This window comes from Myotis yumanensis, unplaced genomic scaffold (genome assembly GCF_028538775.1).
Source record: "Myotis yumanensis isolate MYYU_CA2020_CCGP unplaced genomic scaffold, mMyoYum1.0.hap1 SCAF_18, whole genome shotgun sequence".
Taxonomy (NCBI): domain Eukaryota; kingdom Metazoa; phylum Chordata; class Mammalia; order Chiroptera; family Vespertilionidae; genus Myotis; species Myotis yumanensis.
In genome coordinates this window covers 10,042,661-10,070,575 of record NW_027223769.1, presented here as the reverse complement: position 1 = coordinate 10,070,575, position 27,915 = coordinate 10,042,661, and the positions used below count along the sequence as shown (strand labels likewise).

Below are 27,915 nucleotides of genomic sequence, written 5' to 3'. Positions count from 1 at the left end.
CTGAGTTTCGGGGTGAGCAGGCTCTCCAGGGCTCTGTGGCTCAGCCCTGCCTGGATCCCCAGGGGCCTTTGAGGGCCGCAGCCTGGGGCTTTTGGAGAGGCATGCTCAGCCCTGCCCATGGGCCCCATGGAGTCCACCTTCAGCCTTGCTCAAGGCACTAGGCACTCAGCACAGGCACCACATAGGGACCTAGGCCAGTGAAGCTCCTTGCCCCACCTCACGAGGGCTGTTTGGGCAGGCCACGTGGCCCCAGGGCACCCAGGGCCAGTGGACAGGGTGGGGGCCTGCACCTCTATGCTGTGCTCTGGCCACAGAGGTGGTCAGCACCGGTCCATATAACCCCTTCCATGTGGCAACCCTGGCTCCCAAGACCCCCCTCTTCCGCGCCCTCCCCCTCCCTCCCCAGCCATATCCTGCTCTCTGCACAACCCATCACTGTTGATCTCCGCTGTAGGAGGGCAGCACTGGGATCCTGGACTGTGAGGGCTGCGCTGGTCCCTCGCTGGCCACGGCTGGGCCCCCAGGATCTGGCTGGTCTCAGGACGCCGAACCTCAGAGGGCAGACAATGGCTCGAGGGGTAGAGGGAGATGGGACACAGGCCATCACCTCTCAGACACTCGAGCTAGGCACCAGTCCCCCAGATGGGGTCCCTCCCCTGCTAGAGATAGAGGCCCCACAGTTGGGGTCTTGGGTGGGTGTAGGCACAGGGCTAGTCCAACCTCTTGGGTCCCCAGGATCCAGGCTCTGAGCAGGTGGGTGGGGTGGCACCCTGGCTAGTTCACACGGCAGTGGCCAGTCCAGGGCCCCAGGTGCAGGGAGACCAGGGTGGAAGACACCGAGGCCTGTTCCTAGAGACAGAGCGCCTCCTTGGAGCCCAGCCCTGTTCTACACACCTTGGCCCCCAAGGTACCGAGGTGGGGGTGGTGTCCTGGGGTCTGGAGTCTGGCTACTCTCTCCGTGGAGGGAGAGCCCAGCCTGCACCCCAGCTGGAGCCGGGGTGGGAGCCTTTTCTTAATGGATGGCATCCTGAAACGAAGACCCGGGACACTGATGCCAGCTCCGCTGCTCCGCGCTGTGACCAGGGCAAGCCTTCGCCTCTGTGAGCCTCTGAGGCCTCCTGTGTCAACATGCCCCATGGTGCCTGGAGAGCTAGCTGCAGAAGCACCTTCCAGGGGACTGGGTCACATTCCCCGCAAATAGCCATAAGCCACTATTCACCCATCACTTGTGTCCAGCCAGACCCTGGGTCCACTTTCTGTTCCCTCGTGGGCCATAAGCTGGATCTGCTTCAGCCTTGGACCACTGCTCTTCTCCAAGACAGACAACCTCACCTCCCCTGCCCGCTCCCCAGGCAAGGCCACCCTGTGCCAGAAGCACACTGAGGTCTTCCCGCCTCAGGCCCTTTCAGACCGGGTCTGACCTGAGACTCCTCATCCTTGGGGACTAGGCATAAGTCAGCCCCGCTCTAGAGTCCTTCCCCAGTCACTCTCTTCGCTGTCCCAGTGATTTCTCTCCTTGCTCTTAATCCCCTAGACAGGGCTGCCTCCCCCTCCTCCTGTGTCCTCCAGGAGAGCGATGCCCCCCTCCTACCCCCCCGCCCCTGGGGAGAGTGCACCGCCTGTTCTGCTTCCGCCAGAGGCTCCTAGCTTAAAAGGGCCCCGAAGCAGCTCTGCACACTTGGGAGGCCAGCCCCTGGGCTGAAGGGCATCCGGTGTGGTAGCCGATGCCCCAACCCCAGTGCAGCGCCGTCTCTTTGGCGGGGCCTTCTCCCGATGCCCAAGGAGAGCCCCCAGAAGCAGCCTGCCTTCGGACCTGGCAGCTTCCACAGTGGGCCTGGCCTCGGCAGAGGGGGATCAGGTATAAATCATGCTCGTGCTGGCAGCTCGGCTCCTCTCCTGTCCTCGTGGCCCCTTGTGGGGCCGGACGTGAGGGCCCAGGCGGTCCCCACGGCGCCTCCAGTCTTCCTCGCCTGCAGGCCCTCGGGAAGGCCTTGCACACTGCGCTCTTGGCCGGGAGTGAGAGTTTCTGCCTGTGTGTGGTTAGGGTTGTGACAGTGACTAAACCTCCAGTAACTTGGCCCAGCGTCTGGCCCGGATGGTGGTTACGACACCCAAGGCCAAGGCAAGAGTCCCTGAAGTGTGTGGAGGCTGCTGTAGGGGTGGGGTGGGCACAAATGGAGGAGGTCCCCACCGCCTAGGCCCAGCCCACAGTTTGAGGCCCATGCCCTGACTCCCGGGCTCCCTGCGCCTCAGCAGCTCACAGGCCCCTTGGAGCCCACACAGCCCGGCCAGAAGCCATCAGAGGTCCCCCAAGCCTGCTCATACTGGGGACACCACATGCCATCTGCTTCCAGCACACACCAAATCTTGTCCTGTCGTCCCGAACATCTCCTGAATCTGAAGCCCCCCACCCCTCCTGCTTCCTTCCCATTCCTTGCAATGCCTCACCCCCCCATCCCCTCACCCTGCCTAAGGCCTGGACACCAAGGCCACCTCTTTAGAATACAGGTCAGACGGGGCCAGTCCGTGTCCCGAGGACAGAGCCCTGAGTCCCTCAGCCCAGCTCCCGTCTCCAGCCTCACCCTCATCCACTCCCGGGCCAACAGCACTGAGAGTGCTGCCTCCACTTGCTGCTTCCTTAGCCGGGACCACCCTCCAAGGGTCCTTCCTTCCCAGACTCACTTTCATTCCTCCTGTGGGCCTCTGTTGAAGCTTTCTCCAGGAAGCCCTCCCAGACTGCCCTCTCCGTGCACACTGGCAGAGCTGTGCCCTGGTTACAGCCTCTGAGCACTGAGAGGCGGGACCTGTGCCTGCTCCATGCCAGGTACACGTATGGCCTGTGTATGAACCCAGCCGTCTTCGTGGCTCTCCTGCAGCCAGCGCTGTCACCTCGTGGGCCAGGGTTTGGATGTGCACCCACCCCACCCCTCTGTGCACTCAGACCCCAGGTGGCAGGGTAACCTCTAGGTCTGTGCCCCATCACCTGCCTATTGATTCAGAGGGACCAGCCCCCAGTATGTATGCAGCGCAGCCCCAGGTCACCAGCTGGTCTTCTGTGCCGACCTGGTCCCCCTCAGACCACACCTTGCCCTGATGAGCTGGAAGCCTGCTGGGCCTTCTGCTGGGGCTGGTTCCCAGAGCCTTAGCGGCATCCATCACAGCCTTGGGGCCTCCTGCCCAGAGTGTGACAGCCTGGGGGCTCGGAGGCCCTGAGCCAAGATCCCCCCTCCCTCAGCTCCTCAGCTGCATCCTCAGAGTCACTTCCAGACAGAGAGCTCACTTCATCCTAAGACAATGGCCCTCCAGGGATGATATATGAGCCAGGACCTGGGGGGTGCAGGAGGGGAGGCTTAGGGCAGGGGTCCCAAGGCAGGCCCTGTGGGCTGCAGGGAGCTGCCTGGCAGGCTCAGCTGGCCCCGGGATGAGGGCCTCCAGCCCACCCCCCTCAGACCCCTGCCTGCTGCCAGGATCTCTGGGGACCCTCTCTCTGCAGAAGGGCAGGATAGTGTGTGCCCAAGTTACAGGCGCCTGGATGCTGAGTCGAACGTGGCTGCCTTGCTCAGTGTCCTCGTGGTCCCTCCCCCCGCACCCTGGCCGAGCGCCCCGCAGGAGTAAATGAGGCCAGGGTGGGCGGGAACTCACCCGCTGTCCCATAGCAAGCAGGAGGGCTTCCTAGGCCAGAGGGACCACACAGCGCCCAGAGACAGCCCTCCTGCCGCAGAGGGCACCTGTGGTCTGGGTGGCGCGCTGTCCCCGCACCTCTGTCAGCCGACCCCCACGGTCCTCGCCATCTTTAAGGAGAGGCCTGAGGAGAGTCCAACCCCTGCCCCACTGAGGGATACAGAGCCCGCAAAGGTGCCTGACCACAGGCCACAGGAGCCACGGGAGCCAGCTCGGCTCCCGGTGCCCTTCTCCCACCCGGCCACCTCGGCTCTCACAGCATCCTCTCCTGTGGTCTGGCCCACCCGGAGCCAAGGCACTTCCCATAGGCAGCCAGAACCCTGACACCAGGGCAGAGCCAGAAGTGGGGCAGCTGCACACAACCGCACAGGTTGTACGTGGAATGACAAAGGGGTTGCTCACGCACACTGAAACACAACTGCTTCTAGACCATGAAGGGCCCAGAGCCCAGTGCGTGGTCTGCACCACCCGTGTGGGAGCCTGGGGGCGGGGCTCAGGAGGGCGGCCCTGCAGCCCCAGGCCAAGGTGACCAGGGTGGGTGGTGAACAAGGAGGGAGAGGGAGGTGCACTGGGTGCTGGGAAGTGGGAGGTGAGGCTGCAAGAGACCTGGGTGTTTAAGGGGAACCTCAGTGCTCTAGGGTGACTGGAGGGACTGGGTTTGCCGAACAGCCCAGGCAAACCCTTTCACTGCATCTGAAATGCTCACACAAATGACTGATGTTGTGCTCATCCCTGGGGTGTGAAGAGAGGAGACCAGCATTTGGGGTGGAGGCTTCACAGAGGCTGTGTCTACAGGCAATGGGGTGCGTGCCGGCTTACCAGTAAAGGTCAGAGCACGGAAAGGTCACAGCAAGCACTTCCTTCTCCCCAAGCCGCTGGCCCAGTGGTCTGTCCTGCACCTCCTCCGTGGACTGAAGCGCACGCGAATCTGCCTCTCACTGCCTCCTTCCTCTGGCAGGAGAGGGCCCTGGCCGCCCCATCCTGCACATGTCTTCACACCACAGCCCCCTGGGAGTTACCCCGCAGTAATGAGGACAAACTGCTGCTTTTCAGACAGACTATCAGCACAGATGCCCTTTGCTTACGCAGCCGCGAAACCAGGCAAGCCCCGTCAACATTGTCCCCTACAGAAGCTGACGTTTAGGTTTCCTTGTCTTTCTTTTGGGACATTTCTGAGCTCGTCCTGGGACTCATCTGATCACCAAGCTCTGTTCTCGTTGGACAAGTGAGGGTGTGGAGTGGGGCCTGGCGTCCCCCCAGCACCCCTCCCTGGCTCCCCAGCTTCTAACAAGGGGGGAGGAGGGACCCAGGGCAGGCCGGGACCATCCTGCTCACATGCACCTCCTCGGAAGACAGTTGCTGAGGGCCCCTCAAAAGCAGCACTCGGCTGTAAGTCACCCCAGCAACTGTCTGTGGGGCCACAGGGGCTGTGGAGCAAATGCCGAGCCGCCGGTGCTGGGCCTGCAGGAAGCCCAGTGGGGCTTTCACACTCGGGCTCAGGACCTCTTCCTCTCTTTCCTTTTTAAAATGAATTCTCCTCAGAGGGATGCAAATCTAACTGCCACAGTCCCACTCAACTGAGTATGAGCTCAGAGTCGGGTCTTCAAGGCCTGTCACGGCCAAGCCCCCCATGGCCCTACAGCCTCTGCCTGTTTCCCCGAATACTGGAGGGACACTCGGTGCCCGCCAGACCCAGTGCAGCTGCTGGCCCTGAGCAAGAGGGCACCGCACGTTCACCCAGGTGCCAGAGTCCAGAACTGGCCAAGTCCTGCCTGCCATGAACTCCACGCTGGGACACGGCAGGGAATGTGCTGACACCCCAGTGGCCAGGGCAGGCAGGGGATGTGCAGGTGGAGGTCAGATGGCACATGGGGCGACCTGGGCTGAGCTCTGACTCACAGCTCTGTCCCTGCGCGGCAGCCAGCCCCCTTTCCAGGAGTGGCCCTGGGACCCGATACCACCTGAGCCTTGCTGGCTGCTCATGCGAGGCGGAGATAGACTTGTATGGTCAAATGTTAGACCTGCTTCTCTGTGGTGCCCCCACATCAGAGAGCAGGGCCAGGCACATCGCCGCCTCCAACCCCACGCCCGGTGGCCCTCCCGCAGGCCCCCTGCCCTCACCTGGCTTCATGGAGCTCATGACGGCACGGCAGCTCCGCAGCACCGCCTCGTAGATGGCCTTCTGGTCTTCGGTGAACTTGCCATTGGCAGGAAAGGAGCACGTGATGTCAGAAGAGAAGCAGTAATACTCGCCGCCCATGTCAAATAGGCTGTGGGGAGAAGGCGGCATGAGGCCAGTGGGGTGCTCGGGAACACCCCTGCCCATCGCTTTCCTCCCACCCGGCGCTCAAGGGCACATCAGCGGGCTGAGCCCGAGCCGTCTCACGCTATGACTAGTTCGGGCAGCAGCTGGGGGCCTCCTACCCCAATGTCTTCTCACGGTGCACGAGCAGCAAAGAAACCCTGCCTGTCCCGGGAGACCTCTGACCCCAGAGCAGGAAGATCCTGGGCACACCCCGCCCTCCAGCACCTCTGCTGCCCGGGCCACTGGATGCTCGGCGGTGGAGACTCACTTGGAGAATGAGGGAGGGAGAGAGGTGTCCCCAGGACCCTCCACCACCTGGCCTCCATGTGAGCATCCAACAGACCCTCCCAGGACTGCCCTGCTCCCAGCACAGGGCATGGCTGCAGCCCAGAGGCAAAGTACGTGGGCCTGGGCAGGGCCCTTAGGATGGAAGCACTTGTCTGACAAGGAACATGGGCTGAGACACACCGCCTGCCTCTCGCAGGCCCAGTGTCTCTGAAAACCCAGCAACAGGTCTGCTTCAGCTCTGGCCAGAGCAGAGCGTCCCTCTCCCTGCTGGGATAGACAGATGTGCTCTGCAGTGCCTGACAGAGGGAGAGCCGCCGCGTCCAGCAGGGTTTTACCGGGGCCTGGTCAGCCGCACACCACCCTTGGGCTGCCCACAGCCCCAGCGTTCCCAGGGGCAGAGCGGGACCAGCAGGCCCGGAGGGAAGGAGTGGAGACAGAGAGGATGGACGAGGCTGGGAGCTGGCGGCATAAGCCAGCAGTGGCAGGTCGGTGCTGGGACAGATGGCCGGCCGCTGAGTCAGGAGGACAGGCCGCGATGACCTGCCCTCTGGACATCCCGTGACAGGGCCCTGGTGCACCGACGTCAGGAGTAGGCTAAGCCGCGCTCCCACACCCTTGCTGCCAGACTGTGCACACAGGGCCCCCAGGCCTCAGGACCCTCGCCCCCTCCACAGTGGAGTGGGACAGAACACACAGGGGCTGCTGGGTCCAGGCATGGCTCCCACTGGGCCACCAGGCTGATTAGGGCCCAGATGGAAGGAGTAGGGTGCTCAGACAGAGCGCCCCTCCCTGTCTTGTCCCACTGGAGCACTCGGCAGGCTGCTCAAGGCAAGCACAGGGTGGGCGCCCACCAGCCCCTCACCCTTCACAGGGTTGGGACCAAGCTGAGGGACATGGTTTGGCCCCAGGCCTGAGATCCTGCGGACCACAGAGCCAGGTGGAGCTGAGATGGAGGGGCTGGCGGCCCCGCTCGGCTTGGTGCCTGGCTGCCAGCTCCCCGTGGGGGCCGGTCTGCAGCCACACATATTCTGGGAACCCGAGCGAGTGCAGGGGCAGAGCCGTGCCTTCCACTCCTACAAGGGCCTCTCACCCAAACCCAAATTCTAAAGGTCAACACAGCCGCTCAAAGAATGTTCTAGAAGCTGCCTGTGTCTTTGGGGGCCCCTACCCCACGGTAGAGTGGGGGACTCCAGCCCAGCTCGTGGAGCAGGGGGCAGGCCACGTGGCATGACAGGCAGCACCAAAACAGATTTTTAAAGGAAAACACTGAAAGCTTAGGATCCCCGGGTATTTTGCTGGAATACAAAGTTCCTAGCTGGGCACCCTTTAATCTCCCGTCTTTTTCCAATTGCAAAACACCACAAGCAGTGTCAACAGTGCAAAAACCACCAGATAACACCTCAGGTGACTCTCAGCCCCCAGCAGCATACAGGGGAACTGTGGGTTAGGTCAAAGTCACAGGATCGAGGGGGCCCTGGGCCTCACTTGAGGTGACCCGCCCACGCCCGGTGTGGGAGCCGGGATGATAAAACAGAGGCCCTGAACAGAAACGCCCGGGCACCTGTTCGCCAGGAGGCTGCCGATGCAACAGGTTTGGGCCAGCCGCTCCCTGCAGATTGACTCCTGCCCAGGGCTGGCCAGGAAGATGGACACATCTTTCCTCTAACTACTGAGGCTCTGAGTCAGGGGTCATCAGCTGAGAGACCAGACAGAGATGGGTTCTCCTGTCTTGGCTCCAGCACTTGGCCTTCAGAGCCTCAGTGTTCCCGCCTTTAAAATGGGGACAGCCACAGTGCTGCAGGCTTGTGTCCTCTCGGGGCCAGCGTGCAGGCAGGCATGGGACAGAGCTGCGTGGGGCCCTGGGCCTGTGTCACCCGGGAGCAGAGCATTTTCATCCAGGTTCCTCGGAGGCAAGAAAGGAAAATGGTTTGTGGCTTGTTGTTCAGAACATGCAGGAATGGATGTAAGACAGGAGCGTGGGGGACACAGATGCCGGGGCCGCCACATCAGAAGGCGCCCTGCAGCAGCACCCTGGGCACGGATCTCAAAGAAACACAGAAATTGCACTGCTTAAACAACCAGGAAGCCCCAGAGCACACAGATGCTACAGACACCTAACAGTGAACAGGAGGCTTCCCAGGCAGACAAGACGACTGAGTCCCCCGCTCTGCTCAACAACCCAGAGAGCACGGGGTGCGGGTGCACGGAGGGACTCGGCCGGCCTGGCCTTATCACTGAGATTCTCCAAGGCTTCAGCTGTATATTTTGTTTTAAAATCATCCACTTTCTGGAGAAGGAAGTGCACAAGCAGCCGGCAGCTCCATCCTGCCCAGCGACGCGCAAGCACGGGGCTCAAGTCTATTTTCGTGCTCTCAGTTCCCTATCTTTCTGCTTAAAAAAAAAAAAAATCCCTCCCCCCCGCACCCCCTCCCCCGAAGTTCCTGCACATGAGTTATTCAGATTCAAGCCATTCTGGAACCAGGGACGAAAGCCATCTCTTTTATAAATCATCTCCCGCTAACTCCTCTGTGTCCACTTCACCCGTCCTCTGAACGCAAGCTGACGATGGAGAATTCAGTCATACTTTGGCTCAGCTGAGGACGCAGGGTCCCTCCTCCCTGGCCGCCTGGAGACACCACCAGGAACCCTACCATCCTTGGCTGCGTGAATGTGTGTGATAATGTAAGACATCTGGGGAGATATTACACATCTCCAAGCAACATGCTGGCCTCCCGTTCCTCACATGTGTTCATCTGCTTCTATTTCTGGCTGGGATGAGAGGTTCTGTCTTCCGTTGGCTCCTCCCGGGCAGCTTCATGCCCGGGCTACCTGCCACCACAGGCCCACCCAGCCCCTCCCCAGCCCCTCAGCTCCCTCGGTCCCACTGCAGGGACCAGCCAGCCCACAGGCAGGCGGCCTACAAGCTGACTTGGCCAGTGACGAGGTTGGGAGCAGTTGGGGGAAGGCTGCAGTGCTTACACAAGGGCCACTCTGCACTCAGCATGTAGCTTCATTTTAACCTCCTGAGTTGTGGCCAACACTCGCTACCTCTCACCCAAGACTGATGCGTACATGCACGTGTGTGCACGCATATACCCAGCCCTGAGGACAGGAGCATTTCAGACCCCAACTTGCAGCCACCCAGTGTGCGTTCGAGGCCAGGCCAGGGGATTTCTGAACAGCAGGAAACCCTCGCTTCCCTTCAGACCTTAGCGTGAGACAGAAAGGAAGGCGTACCGGTCACTTCCAGCTTATGGGCCGCAGTGGGCAGCCCCTGCAGAGAGGCCCCTGAGCCAGCCGCCCACTCCCAGCCAGACACTCTGTGAGTGCCAAGCCCAGGTGTGCCCATGGGGCAAAGACCATCACTGGAGTCCTGGAGGTTCCCTCTGGGCCACAGGCTGACCACCAAGTAGACCTCTTCCCAGTGCCTTCGCGCATCCCTGCTCCCCAACCCAGCCATGCGACAGTGCCCCCGAGGGGCAGGGAGACAGGAAAGCCAAGCAGCAGCTCCCACGGCCAGCAATACCAGCACATTTGGGGGCAAGAGCAGGTGCGGGCTGGGGCCTCCTGAGTGTCTGGAAAGAACTGCGGTCTGTTCTACAGGGAACAGGGCAGGAGCAGAGCAGCAATGTGGGCCACGTCCCCAGGAAGGACACTGCAGGCACCTGGTCTGGTGTGTGGGTGGGATGCAGTGGCTGCCCAGCCCTAGGGCTTGCTGCCACCGCAGCACAGTGGGGCCAGGGCTGGGAGCAGGGCAGCGGCCTCCGTGGGGGCGGCAGTGAGTCGGCGTCACGCGCGCAGCACATGCTGCGCTTCACTTTTTGGTCAGCAGTGTCCCGTGGTGTCTGTGAGCACCCGGGCCGTCTGGACCAGAGCTTTTCACACTGGGCTGTGAAGTCATCTGAGTGGGGTGTGGGTAAGAAACATACACTAAATGGATGGGGAGAAAGCACATGGTCAGGGTGCCTGGTGGAGCCTGGTGCGTGTGTGTGTGCATGAATGGTGCTGCTCACCAGACAGAACACTGCAGGCAACGGCCACGGGGCTGGACAGTTGGCTGACCAGAGCCTGTGCACACCTGAGAGTGTTCCTGAGGACTGGGCGTCTCCTTTAGATCTTGTGATCCTCAGGATGGGGCGGCTGGGGACAATCAGGTGTCCCTCCGAAGGAAAGGAAGGTGGAGGGGCCTGGGCTGGACTTGGCCTGGCCTGGGGGTGACACTCGTCCTGTAAAGCCCACTGGGGCATCAGGCACCAGGAAAAGAGGGACACAGAGGCCCCCCATCCCAGCCCCTGGCCGGCTGGGGAGGAGTCTCAGCCCACATCTGCACTTCTGCAGGCCGCAGTGTGCAGACACCAAGCAGATATCAGACCAAGCGGCCGACAGGGTGATGGATGTCTGTGACAGAGACGCAGGCTGCTGTCCACAGACAGAGGGGGCAAGTTGAGGGTGAGCTTCCCAAGTAGTTTAAACTAATGTCCAGGCCACATAAAAGCTGTGGAATTAGCAGGGAACTAACTTGAGAGAAGGGGCAGGAAGGAGCCAGCTGGTAACAGCGCTATGAGCAGGAAAAGGGTGGCCAGTTGGGAAAAGAGCTTGCCCTGGCCATGACCCTTCATCTGCCGGAGGGAAGGGCAGGGCAGCTGGAGAGAAGGGCTCTGATGCCACCTCAGCTCGGGGATGTGCCATGGGCAGCAGGAGGAGCAGCACATACCACCTACATGCCGGCCAGGGTTCAGGTATCTTCAAGGGAGGAAACTGGTAGCTCTTACGGGTCTGGGCAAAGAGAAGTGGGGCTTTGCTGGACATGAGCGGTGTCCCCCTCTTCGCTGGTCAGCAGGGCAAGGTGTGTGAGAACTGGGCTTCAGGCTGCCATAATTGGGGCAAGGAGACAGATGGGGCCCTAGTCCCACGACAGGGCTGGAGCAGTAAAGGCTGGCTGCTGAGTGTGGGGCTGGGACCTGTCTCTTCCCCTAACTGGGCTGGCCGCACCCCTCCCAGCCCCCAGGACACAGAAGACCAAAGCCAGCAGGGAGAAGGCCCAGCCCACTTGTCCCGAGACTGTGCTGCCCTCTTCTGGCCAGTGCTGGCAGGTCTGGCTCATTACCCACCAGCCACATCCTGTCTGCAGCTGGGCAACCCAGGCCTGCGAATCCTTAGATGGTGCTTTGAAGGTTCTGAGAAGGGCCACAGGGCATCCTACCCCAGGGACCACTCCTCCGCATGATCAGATGGAGGTGGCAGGTGAGGAGGGGTGTCCCAGCTGTTTTCCAAATCAGAGCCCATTGGAAGCACACCTTCCCACCTATCCCGAGGGGTGAACCTGCTGACGGGACCAGGAGAGGCGGGGTGCCACAGGGTTGGCCTCAGATCCCCTAAGTCCAGCACAAGAGTGGGCCCAACTCTAGGTGCACTGCTTCCCAGTGGATTTAAACATGGACACTGGCGCCCCCTAGTGGCGCACGGGCAGCATGCCAGTTCTCGGCACCTCCACCCACTTTGGAGGCTCCGGTTTCCAAAGGCCAGGCTGTTTTGGGAGGATTGGGCAAGTGCACGAGGGTGCAGAGGATGGTGCGGGCGATAAGGAGCTGGCATGGGGTGAGGTGTGGGCCTTGAGATGCTCTGTGCAGCTCTCGGGTGACAATTCTGAGGTTCTGCGGTGGGGTAAGAACTTACAGGCCCCAATCTCCAGGGTGCTGACTGAGGCTGACAGGGGCCATGGCCCGGCTCCAGGGAAGCTCCTGGTACTGAAAGGACAGAGGCGTGGGAGGTGGGCCTGGCCAGCTTCAGGCTCCACCTGGCACGCACCCAGAGCACAGTTAGGGGGCTGAAAACACAAAGCAGGCACACCACGTGACTCGAGGGCTATCTGTGTACACACCGGGCCTGGTGGCTCTCACCTCCAGCTTGTCTGGGAACCAGCTGCCGGAGCACAGGGAGGAGAGGCCCCGGCCTGCTGGCTCGGGGGAGATGGCCACTGTGCTGCAGCTCTTACCTGCCTGGGCCACGCTGGGCAGGCTCCACGCTCAGCACTGTCACCGAACCCTCCCAGAGCTACGTGCTATGTTACCCCCAATGACGACAGAGAAACTGAGGCTGAGGGACGGCCACTCAGCTGGGGAAGGCAGAGACTTGAACTGGGGACCCTCTGTGCTCATTATCACACAGCCCTGCCCCTCTCAGGCTCCCTATGTGTGTGTGTGGGGGGGCGGGGAGGGTGTCTAGGACTCTGGGGAGAGAAATAGAAAGGGCTGGTGCACTCAGCACTCACTCCCCACTCCCCACCTTATCCAGTCAAGTCTGACTCACCTGGACCAGTTCCGCTCCCCAAACAGCCCCTGTGTTAAGGTATTTTGGGGGCATTTTTGGCAGACACTGAGGGGCTGGGACACAGAGCATCACTGCTCTGGGAGATTCGGCTTCAGGAAGCATTCTGCACTCCGCTCATATTTTGGTTTCATACCTTATGATGAAGTGCCATGGCTTTTATGTTGGGATAACAGAGTGATTTATTATTTACCAAATGCAGTGGGCGCTCGACAGATCAATTTCAATAAAACAATGGCTTATAAACGCTGCCAGCAATCTGGCCAAAGCAGTAATCAACAAAACATGTTGTTCTAAATGCTTCATAATAAATTGACTATAATAAACTCATAATTATTCTACTGGCTACATTTCAAAGTTGGCACTAGAAAAATAAAATCACCAATTTGGGCTTGGCATTAACATCCAAGGGATTCCTTGGATCACTTCTGTCTCTAAGCTGTGACCAGGAGACGCAGGTGCCAGTGCTGCCCAGGAGGACTGAGGGCACAGCACCTGGGCTGGGGGGAGGCCTGATGTCTGCTGCGCCCTGGTCAGCCAGGCCCACCCCGCGGGGGCCACCCCAGGATCAGAGCTGGGACCAGCTCTCCCGGGTGAAGACACTCCCTGGGGCAAATCAAGACGGGAGCGAAGCAGCCACTTCCTCTGGGTGTGCCGGGCTCAGACAGAAACACTCCCGCCCTCCGGCTGGCCAGGGCTGCCCCGGAACAGCTGGGACCATTGTTGTGGCCGGACCCAGACCCTGCCTGGGGCCTGGCTTCCCACGTCCTGTCCTCCCAGCCAGAATGGGCCACATAGTCAAAGAACATCAGGAAACATTGCAGGAGTCAAGAGTCCTTGAAGAGGCCAGGCGGTCTCTCCTTGGGGCCAACAGTGCTCAGCCAAGTCCCAGGGGGCAGGGCCGGCCCCTCTGTTTCCTCAGTCACCCGCTGAGCCCAGTCTGAGGCAGCCAACCCTTCCCAACCCCCTGGTCCTGCACTTGGACCTGGTCCTCTCCTGTGTCTCAGTGACCTCGCCTGCACGTGGTCACTTGTGGGAGCAGGGTGCCTCTGGTGCCAGGTCCAGGGGAGGGCCTGTCCAGGCTGCACGCCCTCGGTCTGGGGCAGTTGGACACTCAAAGAGGATCACAGAGAGCAGCAGGGCTCCTGGCCCAGGCCCCCGAGGAGAGGGCACACGTGGTTTCTGCACCGCGCAGTCCCGAGAGGTGTGCGCTACCTCCACTCACAGATGCATAAACTGAGGCTCAGAGAAGGAACTAAGTGGTTTGTTTCCTTCCTGAGGGCTGAGTTGGGCTCCTACCAACTGTGGCCTGAGACAGACTATCCCGTCCAGCTACTGACCCCGGGTGACTGAAGAAACTTGGCCAGTCACAAAGCCTGGTATGCCCTGTGGGAGGGGGACCCTGGGCACAGCAGGTTCCCCAAAACACTTGGCAGTGACAACTCAGAGCACGCCTCTCAGTTCATGCCCCCGATGGACATGGCTGGGGATCCCCGGGCACAGGCTCCCCACTCCTTGCTGTAGGGCTGGGTCACACGTGCATGAGGCAGGGGTTTGGAACTCCAGCTCGGGGACAGACGAGCAGGGCACACACGGAGAGGAAGCCCGGCACCGCCTGGAAGCCGGCAGGGGGAGCCTTGCTCAGGTGCCTCAGCAGCAGGAGGGAAAGGCTCCAAAGACCCGGGAGGGACAGTGAACATGCCCCACGCTGCCCTCACCTATGGTCCATGGCCACAGCACGATGTCGAAGGCCACGACAGGCCAGCCTGTGTGGCTTGTGGCGTCTGGGCAGCTCTCAGAAGCCCTATGGCAGCCGGGACTGGCCCGCCTGATGTCTGGGTGGTGAAGAGGACAGGAGATGGGGGCCTGGTCCAGGTCTGAGAGACACCCACAGACCCTTCCCAAGGCCCAGAGCAGAGGCCCAGCAAGGTGGGGCCCAGGCCCAGATCCGAGGGTCCCACCCACACTGCTTAGTCATGGCTCCACGAGGAGCTGGGAGCACATCAAACTGCTCAGAAAAGGCGCGTGAACAGCTGTGGGGCGAAGCAGCACCTCCAACCTCCTGAACTAACGGCCGCTTATGCCCAGGGTCCTGCGGCCGAGGCTGCCAAGTCTCAGAGGGGCAGAGGTGCCCCCCCTCCCAGCACCGAGACAGAGGTGTCAGTGTGTTGGCGCTAATGCAGAGGTCAGAGGGCAGGGCGGGGGGACAGTTCAGCCCCTCTTCAGAGAGCCCGCCTCCCAGGTCCCCAAGCCCCGCAGCACCGGTCCCCGCCCCTCGGGGCTCCCTCACTCCTGGAGAGGGGGCACCACGCCGGCCGGTGCCCGTGGCAGAGGAGCCTGGGCCCAGAGCAGGACCAGGCCTCGCTGCGGTCAGCCCTCGCAGGGTGGAACCTAGAGGCCTGGGTTAGTCACTCTTGAGTTGGGTCCCACGTGGCCCCGCCCTTCACACACAGAGCAGGGCAGGGCAGCTCAGGCTGGCCTTACTCACCACATGTCTCCGTCCCGGATGGTCCGGTCGTTGGGGGCCCCGGCATGTCCGTAGTGCAGTATGGCCGAGTTCTCGCCACTGCAGAGGGGAGGGGAGGTCAACAGCTGGTCCTCACCACAGGCCCCAGGGCTGGGCCCCAGCACCTGCCTCATGGGCAGGACGATACCCGGATGCAGAGGCCAAGGGTGGCTGGGTCAGGCCCACAGCTTGCGGTCACCTACAGTCACACACTGGGGGGGTAGGCTCTCGGCTTGAGGGCCCCCTACAGGGCTGCCTGCTGGTGCTGCTCGGGCCGGCGCTGGGGGTGGGTCTGGTGCGGGCAGAACAGAATGGGGAGCCCGAGGAAGCCTCCTTTCTTGGTGGCTGAAGGGACAGGGGAGGTCCCCTGGGAGGGGCTTGGGCGCAGCTGGGCCGCCGGAAGTCCAGCTGGGACGCAGACGGCACCGGGCTTCGAGCTCCTCTGCTCAAGAGAACGTTCCTCATGAGCGATGCCTTTAAGAAAAAAAGGACTTTTCTTCTGTCCAAAGGAAAGAAACTCACCTGGGTGTAATATTTATGGCCCTGTTTGGGAGTCTCAGGAATCATAAAAGTAGAAATAATGATTTTTCTCTCTATCTACCAGAGAACATTTCCAAGGACTGACACGTTCACATGTATTATTCATGTGCCGAGGACGCGTGCATCGCTGGCTCCGTCCTGGCTGAGTGGGGCCAGACCATCTGACCGGAGAGGAAGGGGATAAAGGGGCCACCCACAGCCAGGCATGCCCCTCAAACACATACCTATAAACACACACACACACGCACTCCACACAGAAGCCCAACATGCCGGGAGTGTGCCTGTGGGGGAGGGGGGAGGAGGCCATGGTGGCCAGGCTCCCTCCTCCACGCAGCACTCCCAGAGCAGGCAGAGTCAACCTCCGCTCCTGGGGCCTTCGGAGGAGAAGTAACTTCCAAGCTTAGGTGGGCACTGGTGTGGGCATGGGAGTGAGCAGGTGCATCTAAGCTGGGGGACGGTGGGACCCCTCCCTTTCCCGTAATCCCTCCGCAATCATCCCCACGTGGCCAGGATGCCCACTTACCTGCCGCAGATGCAGGTGTAGGAGCTGTGGCGCATGCCGCCCCGGGAGTAGCAGTAGTGCTCGAAGAGGCTGCAGGAGAGGGGAGACGAGTCAGGGTGCTGAGTCATCACAGCCTGCATGGCCCCTGCGAGGCTTGAGCTCCCCGGCATCGCTCCGTGAGGCTGAAGCTGAAGTCCATGGTCAGCCACCGAGCACAGAGGTCAGTGCGGAGGGAACAAGGCCAGAGGAGCTTGCCGCCTGCAACACTGTGGCGCTGCCCAGCCTGCCAGGCCCATCGAGGACAGCCCTGGCCCTGTGGGGAGATGGGCTGACGTAGGGACCACAGTTTCTGCGGGGCTGGAGGTAGTATCTTCCTGTGACTCCCAAGTCCAGTGGCCACACCCTGCCACTGGGAGGGACTGGACAAGGCCAGGGAGGAACATAAAAGCTCTCCCAGCCCCTGCGCTGGACTCACCTGGGGAGGGGCACATGGGAAAGACAGCAGGAGCTGCTGGGCATTGGCCTGGAGGATGGGGGCGAGGGACATGCAGAAGGAGCAGGACAGGGCGGTCTCCAGGAAGGTGGAGAGAGGCAGGGCCTGGGTGGGGCAGGTCCTGCTTCTCCCGACTTGGGACAAGCCCCACCAGCCACACCCACACCCACACCCACATCACATCAGCAGTGCTGAACCCTTGGAAGCCAGGATGGCAAGAACTCTGGGGAGGCTAGGATGCTACCCCTCCCTCAACCAGATGCCTTAGGAAGTGGGAGGGGGGCTTGTCTCTTTGTAGGACCCAGAACTCCAAAGGCCCAGGCTCTACAGAACCCAGCTGGAGACTCGGTGATGGTGGGGACTGCCCTCACCCCTCCTGAGGCCTGGGCAACAGCTCAGGCCCTGCCCTCCAGCTGCCCTGCCCTGCCCACCCACCACCAAGGCAGGGGGACCAATCACAGGGCTGTGCCGCCCCCACCCGGCCTCCCGGTCTTCAGAGCACAGAGGCCCTAGGAGCATTGTGGTGAGTCTGCTCTGACAGTCTAGGCCTGTTTTAGAGAACGTCTGTATGGAGGAGTCTAACCTTCCAGACACTGTAAACACAAATTATGCATAACTGTCACGATCGATCGGGTATGAAGCAGTTGTTGGTCGGTTTGCTCGGCTTTCCTATTTGCCTTATGAACCTCATGGCTGGGTATCTGTGAGCGAGATATTTCCTCAAGAGAAAGGATTCCAGGAATTGCCAGGGAGGTGAGGAGAGCGCACGTTCCCGGTCACGGCAAGAGCACTCAGCTGGCTGCCATTGACTTCAGCCTCAGTCCCAGAGGCCGTGGGGACGGCAAGACCAAGTCACAGTGGGAGAGTGGCCACAGCCCGCACCCTCCATGCAGCAAGCCCTCCTGCCCGCCTGGACGCCGAGACTCAGAGCTGGACACGCCGTGGAGCCGAGGTGCTCTCTGGGCTTTGAGAGAAGCTCAGACAGAAGCAGGCCTCAGGGTGCACGGCTGTTCTGAGGTGAGGGGGACAGAGGGCCTCTGTTGAAGCCGAGGGCAGGCAGAGGGTGCGAAGGAGCAGGCAAGCAAGTTCCCCAGCAGCCAGAGGAGACGGGTGGGGCTGGCTCCCTCCTGCAGCCAATCCCAGCAGCAGGCACTGCTCTACTGTGTAATTTACTCGGAGAAACAGCCTTCGTCGCTTTCTTTTATGAAAACAGCAATTGAGAGTAAGAGGCATAGCTTGTAGAAGCTCCAAACTAAGGACCGGCTGACCCAGCTTTCACCCACAGCCACCACCGCACCAGCTCGTCTCCCAGCCATGTGGACACTCACACACCCACAGGAAGGGCTGAAAAGACAGGGGAGTGGCCACATGCTGGAAGTTTACAGGATCTGAAGTTCTTCAATTTAGACTTCAGCACCTAATTTGTTTTAAAATGAACTTTCCTAACATGACGTGAGGACAAACATGATGTGAGCATGATGTGCTCTGGTGGCAATAACAGGTGACTGCAACAGGCCCAGGCTTTCTGCTCACAATCCTCCGCGGGCGGACCCTCTCTCTGGGCCTCGGTCTGTCTGTGGACACGGGAAGGCGACCAAGTTCTGGGGCAGGTGTGGTGGCTCAGGGGCCTGTCTGACATATTTCTGACTTTCGAGGGGTTGGGAGAGAGGAGTGGACACGCGACCAAGCATGTCTTGCAATCCACATGGCTGACTCGAGGCTCCGCACAGCTCGGCCAGCGCTCGGCAGGCACAGTCACAAGGACACACTGCAGCGGCAGAGCCACCTGGTTCCCACGGGAGGCCACAGAGACCCTCCAGACCTTTACACAAAATATGGTAAACGGAGCCAGAAGAGGGTGCACCACAGGGCCTGAGCTCTGACTGACACAGCCTATGGCCACTCAGTCACAACGACATGAGGGCAGAGCATGTAACTGGAAACCCTCCCCCCAACACTTGGAGGTACTGCATGAAATACCACCAGCAGCGGTCACAGTACAGGAACAGGGAGGCCGGAAAGGAAGGGAACTGAAGGCCTTGGCTTCCACGGCCAGGTGGGGACAGCAGCAAGCCCTTGGGCACACGAGAGGGACGGGGCTAGACCTGAGCCTCACCCCCACATAGAGTTGGGGCCCTGGCAGGGGTGCACCCTCAGCAAAAGTGTAGACCTGGGAGAAAATTCATGAGCATCACAGGAGGCAATCAGGAAGCCTGCCTGGGCTTTGGGGAAAATAAAGAACATTCTCTCAGATTTCATAGCACGGTCTATCCTCCATGGGGTTCAGATTCAGGTGTGAACTACCTCATGGTTTGGAAACGGTCCCTGACTGGCGACACCTGGAGCACTGGGCAGGAGCGGACACAAAACCAAACTGGACATCTGCACCCTCGACCCAGGCCAGCCAGGATCTGCACACGTGCACGTGTGTGTGCAGGCGCGCACACGCACACACACACATGCACACAGGCACGCATACATGTACACAGCACAATATACACATATACGTACACATAAACATGTACACACATGTGCGTACACACACACACATGCATATATATATCCCACATACACTGAACATGAACTCACAATCCAGAAATAGTTCACCAGAGTTGTCAGACACAGCAAGCAGCAGGCTTAGACCCTGAGAACTTCTGGTAACAGAATCCTCGATGGAGATGATCCACACATAGAAAATAATACCTACAAGTACAGCTTGATAACAGGTTGGGCAGATTTTATGAAGAACCAGCAGCCTCACACACACCCTGCTGCTTTGTGGTCCCCGAAGCTTTCCTCCTGTGGCCGTTCTTCTAATATCCTCACCTATAAATTCCTCACAAGCAGGACATGGGTAGAGAATGCTCTGCATCCAGGCATAAATGAGAACCTGGGAGTAACCTGGGAGTTGTGCTGTGAGTAAGGAGGCAGGCCCATCTGTCAGAGTCTGGAGACGACTGATGGGCAGGGACAGCGAATTCTGGGGCCCAGACCTGCAGGAACCGTGTCTCCAGGGACAGCACCACTGGGCTTCCCTCTGGGCCTAGCTCCTGCCTCTGAAGTTGATCACCTGATGAGGAGATAGACACAGCCCTATACAATCACATCAGCTGCCCTGGCAGCAAGAATCCCCAGCTATCAGCACAAGCGTGAGCCAGCCAGGGCGGTCAGCAGGGGCAGTGGGCCACATCATCCCCTCCCAAGCCAGGCCAGGCTGCCAGGAGGCCAGGCCAGGAACATCAGCATGGAAGGGAGGTGGGCAGGGTGGTGGAAGCCACTGGGCTGAGCAGAGGGCCTAGGAGAGCGGACAGTTAGGACACAGGGTCATGAATCTGGGCAGGGGCCAGAGCGTGGGGGCTGAGGTGTTAGAAGCCACATGCAGTGTCTTCCTGAGCCCGGGCGGCAGCCCAGCCGTTGTCACTGCAGTCTCCTTGGATGCCCTCAGGCCTGTGGGTTCCCCATTGCCCTGCCCTGGGCCTCACACCCAGCCTCCTGGGGCACTGCTCAACACTGACGCCAAAGCCAACACAGATGCTCTGCCTCTTACCAGCGGTACATATGGCTTCTCTGTGTCTGTTTCCTCACCTGTATAATGGGATAACCGTACCTCACACAGGTGCCATTAATGTGCAGATCCACGGCCCGGACACCCATACCCGCCATCCCAGCACAGCCAGGCTCTCTAGGGCAGGGGTCCTCAAACTACGGCCCACAGGCCACATGCAAATACAAATATTGTATTTGTTCCCGTTTTGTTTTTTTACTTCAAAATAAGATATGTGCAGTGTGCATAGGAATTTGTTCATAGTTTTTTTTAAACTATAGTCCGGCCCTCCAACGGTCTGAGGGACAGTGAACTAGCCCCTGTTTAAAAAGTTTGAGGACCTCTGCTCTAGGGTGCAGCATCTCCAGGACAAACTGATGTGCACACGGGGCTTCCCTTGACCCAGGGCAGCTCAGCACACGGTTCTTTCCCAGATGCCTCTGCCCACCCCCCGCCCCTCACATTCCCAGAGTCCCAGTTCCTTTAACAGAGTTCTCTGTGGGCCTTCTGAGGAGTGGTGAAAGGCAGGGGTGGGGGCCTGCCCCGCCCCTCCGCTCCCCAGACCTCTGGGTAAGGAAAGACACAGAGAACGCTAGGGAGCCACCACCGAGACTCCGAGCATGTTTTAGATAAGCAAGTAGCAATCACATGGTCTGTTGCCAAGAAGGGACTGATTTAAAGCCCTGGACTAAACTCAGAAATGCATTATTAATAAAGCAGTGCTCACGGCACAGCTTTGAGACCGCACCAACGGGGACCACCAGGGAGCCAGACCCTCTGCAAGGCTGCAGTGGCCGTCTCCACCAGCGGCAGCTTTCTTCCCTCCTGATGTTCCCTGAGTCCCTTCCCTGCTCTCCCCCTGATACCTCCCCCCGTCCGCTGCCCCAGTACTGGACCAGGGCCAGCATCATCTTACGACCCAAGACCTCCCTCAGGGCTTGGAGGGTATGTGGCGCTGGGCGTGCTGGGCCTGACAACTGGATGAAAACAGACTCACTAGCCCCACTCCCTGCCCAGGCCACTCTCCCGACTCCTCAGCTGCTGCCAGGGTCCCATCCATAGCACCCCGGATCGAAGGTCTGCACTGGACGGGATGGAGGGGGGGCGGGGGGGCGGGGAGAGGGAGCAGGCCTTGGGCTCATGTAGAACTCAGCCAATGCAGGCCCTGCTGCCTACTCTGTGTGATACTTGGGGCAGGTGACACAGCCCCTCCAAGAAGAAAAACCAAACAGCCACCTGCGACATTTAGCATTTACAACAATCCTTCCAGGAGAAGAGCCATTTTCCTACTTCTCAGATGAGGAAACTTCCACTCAGAGCGGCCATGTGCGGGGGTCAGGGAACCCTTAGAATCTGTGTGGGAGCTTGGAGTCCATGCACGGTTTCTGACTCCCATGGCTCCAAGGTTTCAGGCCTGCAGTGGCAGGGACTGGGACAACACCTGCCAGCAGGACAAGGCTCCTGCTCTGTAAGCACTGGGGGTGGCTGCTGCTCTGCTACTCCTTCCAGAGCCCGGGCCTCACATTTAAGCTGAAGACGGGTCTGCCAGGACGAAGGGCCCTGCACACTCCCAGGGTGGCGGTGCCTCAGGCGGGCTGGTGGAAAGGGGGGCTGGTGCCCCGGGAGAGGCTTGGGGAGGCAGAGGCCCTGGAAGGGGAGAATCCACCAACCAGAGGCAAGGACAGCAGAAAGACGGTGGTGGTCACGGCAGGCAGACGCGGAGCACGGGAGAGAAGCCACTCGCTCTGTCCCCGAGAGCGGCTTATCAAGGTAGGAGATAATTAGCATTTTAATTGGATAATTGGGAATTCTAAATTGCCTATCTTGTATTAAGCATAACTGAGGACATAACATGACATTCAATTAACAAATATTCCCCTTTATTCTTGACATGCTTGACTGGGTGGAGTTTTTGAGCTCCTTGGTATCGGTTACTGGGTAGTTGTCGAAGCCCTGGCTGCATCAGGCTGCTAGTAAACCTAATACATGTGCACATGTGTGTATGCCGACACAGACACACACACGCATGAAAGGCCCTAGAAATTCTCTACACAAAGGAAATAGTAAAAATAAAATAAAAATCACCCATAACCTTATTCTCCAGAGATAACCTCTATTCAATTTTTGTTGACCATCCTTCCAAGCCTTTTTTATGCATAAGCACAGATTTTTAACACTGTAAACATTTTTTTAAAGTCACCTTTTAACGGACTCTGACACACATATAGAAAAGGGCCTGAAATCATAAGGACCCAGCACAGCGATCTGCACAAACTGTGTCCCCAGAAGCCGCTCTGAGGCAGTCTCCCCTCCCACAGACAGCCTCACTTCTCACACCGAGGTCAGCTCCCCTCACGAACTTGACTTGATGTAAATGGAATCCAACAGGTCCTGCGTCTGGCTGCTGCTCTGCACCTTGCCCGTGGAGCCCGGGAGGTGGGGGCCGTTGCTTTCCCATCCTCAGGCATGCCACGGAGCCTCGGCTGGCGAGCATTCTGGTTGTTTCCGGACTGTGACTGGCACAAGCAGTGCTGTTGTGGATGCTCCTGCCAGTCTTTGGGGACACGTGTGCATGTGTCTCCATCAAGCATGTAGCCAGGAGAGGAAATGCAGTGTCCCAGCGTTTTGTGTAGGTTCAGCTTAGGAGATAAAGCCAGTATTTCCACGTAATTGCATCAATTTATTCATCGGCTTTTACCTTCTACTTCATACCTGTGCACGGGGCCAACTGGGCCCACAAGAATCTGTAAGGACAAATGGTCCCACCCGTCTGGATGTTCCAGGGAAGGTTGTTGCTAAAATTCCTAGAAACAGTAGACATAGGTTCATACTATTTTCCTTCCCAAAGCTCTCACTGTGTCCAGAATCAGACGACTTCTCCCACTACACTGCTTGTCCCTGGTGCAGCTGCCATCCTTTTGCTGGTTAATGGTGACAGTGGTCTACTGGTCCCCTGCTTCAGCTCTTGTCCCCTACAGAGCGTGCTCCACAGAGGGGTCATTTCACAACTGAAGGGACTCCTCTGATCAAACTCGACCCTGGCTTCCCATGAGCAGCCTGCCTCCCTCTCTCCCACTGCAACCCCCTCTTGTCTTCTCAGTCTGTCTCCTTGCTGCTCCTGGGACCACCAGGCCAGCTCCCCTCGCAGGGCCACTGGGCGCACCCCGTTCTTTCTGCCGAGTGCAGCTTCCCCTTCAGGTCTCCCCTCCATTGTCTCCTTCTCAGGGATGCCTGTCCTGAGCCCCCTTAGCCCTCACCACTATCGAACATATTATCCATCCATCCATCCATCCATCCACCCACCCATCCTCTCTCACCTCCCATTAGGCTGGGGCTTTGTCTATTTCCTTCACTGTAGGAGCCCCAGAGCCTGGAACAGTGCCTGGTAGACAGGAGGTTTTCAGTGCTTTTCTGCTGATTGACCGAACAAGTGAACAGTTGTGTGGGCAGTAGCACAGCCTGCAATTTACTTGACCAATTCCACACCATTAGACACCTAGGTGGCTTCCACCTCCGTGTTCCCACTGACCCCATGGCCATGTGCCTTTCACTGTCTGCTGGCTAAATCGCTAAAAGTAGAATTGCGGAGCATGTGCACATTTTTGAGTCTCAGGGCAGGTTCTGCCAAAGGACCCAAGAAAACCCATAAGGCTTTTGCGCCGAGCAGCACTGCGGGACTGTCTGCCCACAGGACAGCAAATCTGACAGGCAAACAAACATTGTTTCCTTCTCTCATCACTAACTGGCAAGTGTGAACATGCTTTGTGTTTTTGTCCTCATACTGCTTCCTTTCTGCATGGCCTGTTTCTTTCTTAGAAAACTGAATGTTTACCTACCTTATTGGTCCTTAAGGGGTTTATATATGAAGGGTACCAGTGGTTCTGACTGACATCTGTGTAACAGGTGGCTGGTCACATCCGACCCCTCTAGTACCTTCTCTGCTAATTCCCCCAGGGCACCTGGGGCAGGAGCTGCAGACAGGGCAGAACATGAGGGGGCCAGATGGTAACCACACACAGGGGTCAAGGGGGAAATTCTACCTCTGTGAACCCAGACCCCTCTGGAGCTGATGCCCGAGTAAGCGAGAGGCCCGGCTCTGGAAGAGCTGAGTAACATGGGCACAATTTGCCCGCCTTATGCTGGGATCAACGCTGTTCACATCAGACCCAGTCTCACCAGTCCTTGCTGACATCAGCAGTAACCCCTTTCTTGGCCCCAAACTGAAAACTCTCCCTTTAAAAATGCACTAGGCTGCCCCAGGAATCATTTAGACCAAATGCAGGAAGGGTGGCGGGAGAGAGTCCTTGTTTACCACAATTCAGGGGCTATTTCCCCCCTGGGACACTAACACTCCCTCTTCCCAAGGATGCCCCAGGGAGTGAAGCTGGGTATATGGGGAGCCTTCTGGGGGCGGGGGTGGGGAAAGGACTAGACAGGGTGGGACTCTCTTTGAGCTAGCTCTTCCCAGAGCAAGGTAGGAACCCATGAGACGGGGTACGCCAATAAATACATTTTATGCATTAGATATTTAAAGTGTTAATCTTTCATTTATGGTGAATCATACTGGGTTTTACTCATGACAGAGAAATAAAGCTTTCTTTAAAAAAATGTATTTTTTTTTAAAAAGTAAAGGAACTATTAAGCAAATAAAACACTACAGGTGGGACAAGGGTTTAGTAGAAATTGTGAGGGTGTCACATGAACAGTGAATGCCAATAGATTCTGCTCTGAGGCCCCTGTGAGGCACAGCCAGTTTCTAGTTCTGGGGGGCACTCTGAGCCGGTGTCTAGTTGTGGGGGGCACACTGCGCTGGTTTCTAGTTCTGGGGGGTACACTCAGCCGGTTTCTAGTTCTGGGGGGCACACTGAGCCAGTTTCTAGTTGTGGGGGGCACACTGAGCTGGTTTCTAGTTCTGGGGGGTACACTCAGCCGGTTTCTAGTTCTGGGGGGGCACACTGAGCTGGTTCCTAGTTCTGGGGGGCACACTGAGCTGGTTTCTAGTTCTGGGGGGCACACTTTGATCCAGAAGCTCCTCAGCCGCAGATGGCATGAGCGTCTTTGGCAAACAGTTGGAGAGAGAGATCCCGAGCCCAGGTTCTTTCCTGTGCCCCAACCTGCTCCCGGCTCAGCAGCCTCGGACACCAGGTCAGTGTGGACCCTGTAGACAAAAGGCCAAACAGGCCCCTGAGGGAACAAAACCACCCAGCAAACCTGGCTGCTGGGGCCTGAGACACAGGTGCCAAGCGCTTAGCGCGAGTCTGCTCCACTACCAAGCGCTTCCCCTCGGCCCAGAACCTGGCCGCACCTCCCTTCATTTCACAGCTCATTCTCAGTTCAGGTCGTTACATTGAAGCATCCATCCTATCTAATAAAAGACAAAAGGGTAATTAACTGTACCTCTGCTACACTTCCCATTAGCTAATCAGGGCGATATGCAAATTAACCCAACCAAGATGGCAGCCGGAAGCCATGCAGCTGAAGTGAACAGGAGACTTGCTTGCTCCAGTGATGGAGGAAGCCAAGGTTCCCTGCCTGCCGCAGCCCGGCTCTGAACCGGAAAGCAACAATGTTTCAATTATAGAAGCTAAACAAACCCAAGATATCTGCTTTCAGCAGGCTGCAGCCTCAGAGCTGGGAGTGCCAGTGATGGCAACAATGTTTCAATTATAGAAGGTAAATAAATCCCAGAAAAAAAAGAAAAAGAAAAAAAGGAGAGGCCAGCCTGAAAACGGCCCTCAGCCCCTCACCCAGATTGGCCAGGCACCCCAGTGGGGACCCCCACCCTAAAGGGGGTGTGGCCAGCCTGAAAACAGCCATCAGCCCCTCATCCAGGCTAGCCAGGCACCCCAGTGGGGACCCCCACCCTGTAGGGGGCGTGACCAGCTGCAAACAGCCATCAGCCCCTCACCCAGGCTGACCAGGCACCCAAGCAGGACCCCCACCCTGATCCGGGACACCCTTCAAGGCAAACCAGCCGGCCCCCACCCGTGCACCAGGCCTCTATCCTATATTGTAAAAGGGTAATATGCAAACTGACCCTAACAGCAGAAAGACTGGGAATGACTGGTTACTATGACACACACTGACCACCAGGGGGCAGACGCTCAATGCAGGAGCTGCCCTCTGGTGGTCAGTGCGCTCCCACATGGGAGAGCTCTGCTCAGCCACAAGCCAGGCTAATGGCTGCCAGTACAGTGCTGGTGGTGGGAGCCTCTCCTGCCTCCTCAGCAGCGCTAAGGATGTCTGACTGCAGCTTAGGTCTGCTCCCTGCTGGGAAGTGGACATCCCCAGAGGGCTGCTGGGCTGCCAGAGGGATGTCTGATTGCCAGCTTAGGCCCAATCCCCCGGGGAGCAGGCCTAAGCCAGCAGGTGGTCATCCCCCGAGGGGTCCCAGACTGCGAGAGGGCACAGGCTGGGCTGAGGGACACCCCCCCAGTGCACAAATTTTTGTGCACCGGGCCTCTAGTCTTATATAAAAACTGCGGTTTGAAATTTTAACCTGCTATTTTCACTTCTGTAATGCTTGCTTGCTTAAATAATAAGGAAAATAAGACTACTCCCATTCCAGAGAGGCCATAAACCTCCCCGGATGAAGTTATCAGTGCTGGCGCCAGGTCAGGCCTTTGGTTGAGGTCTCAAAGCCCCAGCACATAGGGCTCTTTAAGAACTTGCAAAGGGGACTGGAAAAACCCTTATTTGGGAGACAAAGAGCTAGAAAAAGTATAAATAGGGAAGCTTCCTCCATGTTTCTTTGCCCAGAATTTGAAAGTCCTTTTTCTCTGGGCCCCCGCGTAATAAAAATAAAGTGTGACTCTATTTCTCTAAGCGTTGCTTGGTTTTTCTCCAGTTTTCTGCAACAACATGGAGCCTGGTCAGGGCAATGCCTGCCTCTCTGGGATGCCCGCGCAGAACCACAACTGTACAGCACGTGGGTGCCAGCTCCCCCCGCCCCCCAATCCTCTCAGGGTCATCCTTGGAGGTGTCCCCTGCCACAAACTCTACCCCGTCTCCAGTGAAGTCACAAGACCTGGCATCTTCCACCGAAAAGGTGTTTCCTAAATACCATCCTCAGGAGACAGGCGATTCCACCAGCAGCATCAGGCAGAGCAGCAGCCACTCCTTCCAGAGAAACGAAGGCTTTGCTTGGAGTCCCTCCAGGGTGTTGTGCTTTGTTTCTAGACTCCAGGGCTCCTTTATCTCCAAACATCACATTCCTTTCCCTTGGCCTTACAACCTTAAAGTATTTCACTATGTGTCATTTCAGACAGAGTATTCTCTGGAAAGCACCATTTTACATCAATGCCTCTCAAACGTGGCAGTCTGAAGCGCTGGCTCGCCGGCCCCCCCCCCCCCCCCCCCCCGCCCCCGCTCCAGCCCTGGGCTGCCCATGAACCTCCTCTTCTGCATCGGGGAGCTGCCCCTGGGCCACAGCTCATGCTGCCTCATGTCTGGGTTCACATATTCCCTATAAACTACCCTCTGCTCTTGGTTCTGAGGGGGAGGCAGGCGCTGTACCAGCCAGGCCCACATGAACCACTCCAGGTATTTTAAGCCCAAGACACGAATACAGGGAACTGGTCATGAGCTGGGGCGGGGGAGGGGTCAGTGTGCAGCAGAAGGCCAGGGACACTCCCTGCTGGAGGGACCCAAGGGAGCTGGGCCACTGCAGCCAGGATTCCCGGCCTCCTGCAGGAAACGAGGACCATGGCTGCATCACCAGGTGAACACT

The 27,915-nt window shown here is 58.7% G+C and overlaps 1 protein-coding gene across 1 annotated transcript in view; it reads right to left on the bottom strand.

The window, feature by feature from the left end:
* PEPD (peptidase D) overlaps window positions 1-27,915 on the bottom strand; it is a 121,846-nt gene that overhangs the window by 5,257 nt on the left and 88,674 nt on the right. Inside the window, exons 10-12 of the mRNA XM_070398247.1 lie at window positions 16,171-16,239; window positions 15,090-15,167; window positions 5,803-5,951 (exon numbers count right to left, since the gene is read on the bottom strand). Coding sequence (XP_070254348.1) covers window positions 5,803-5,951; window positions 15,090-15,167; window positions 16,171-16,239 — 296 coding nt within the window. The remainder of the gene's footprint in view (window positions 1-5,802; window positions 5,952-15,089; window positions 15,168-16,170; window positions 16,240-27,915) is intronic.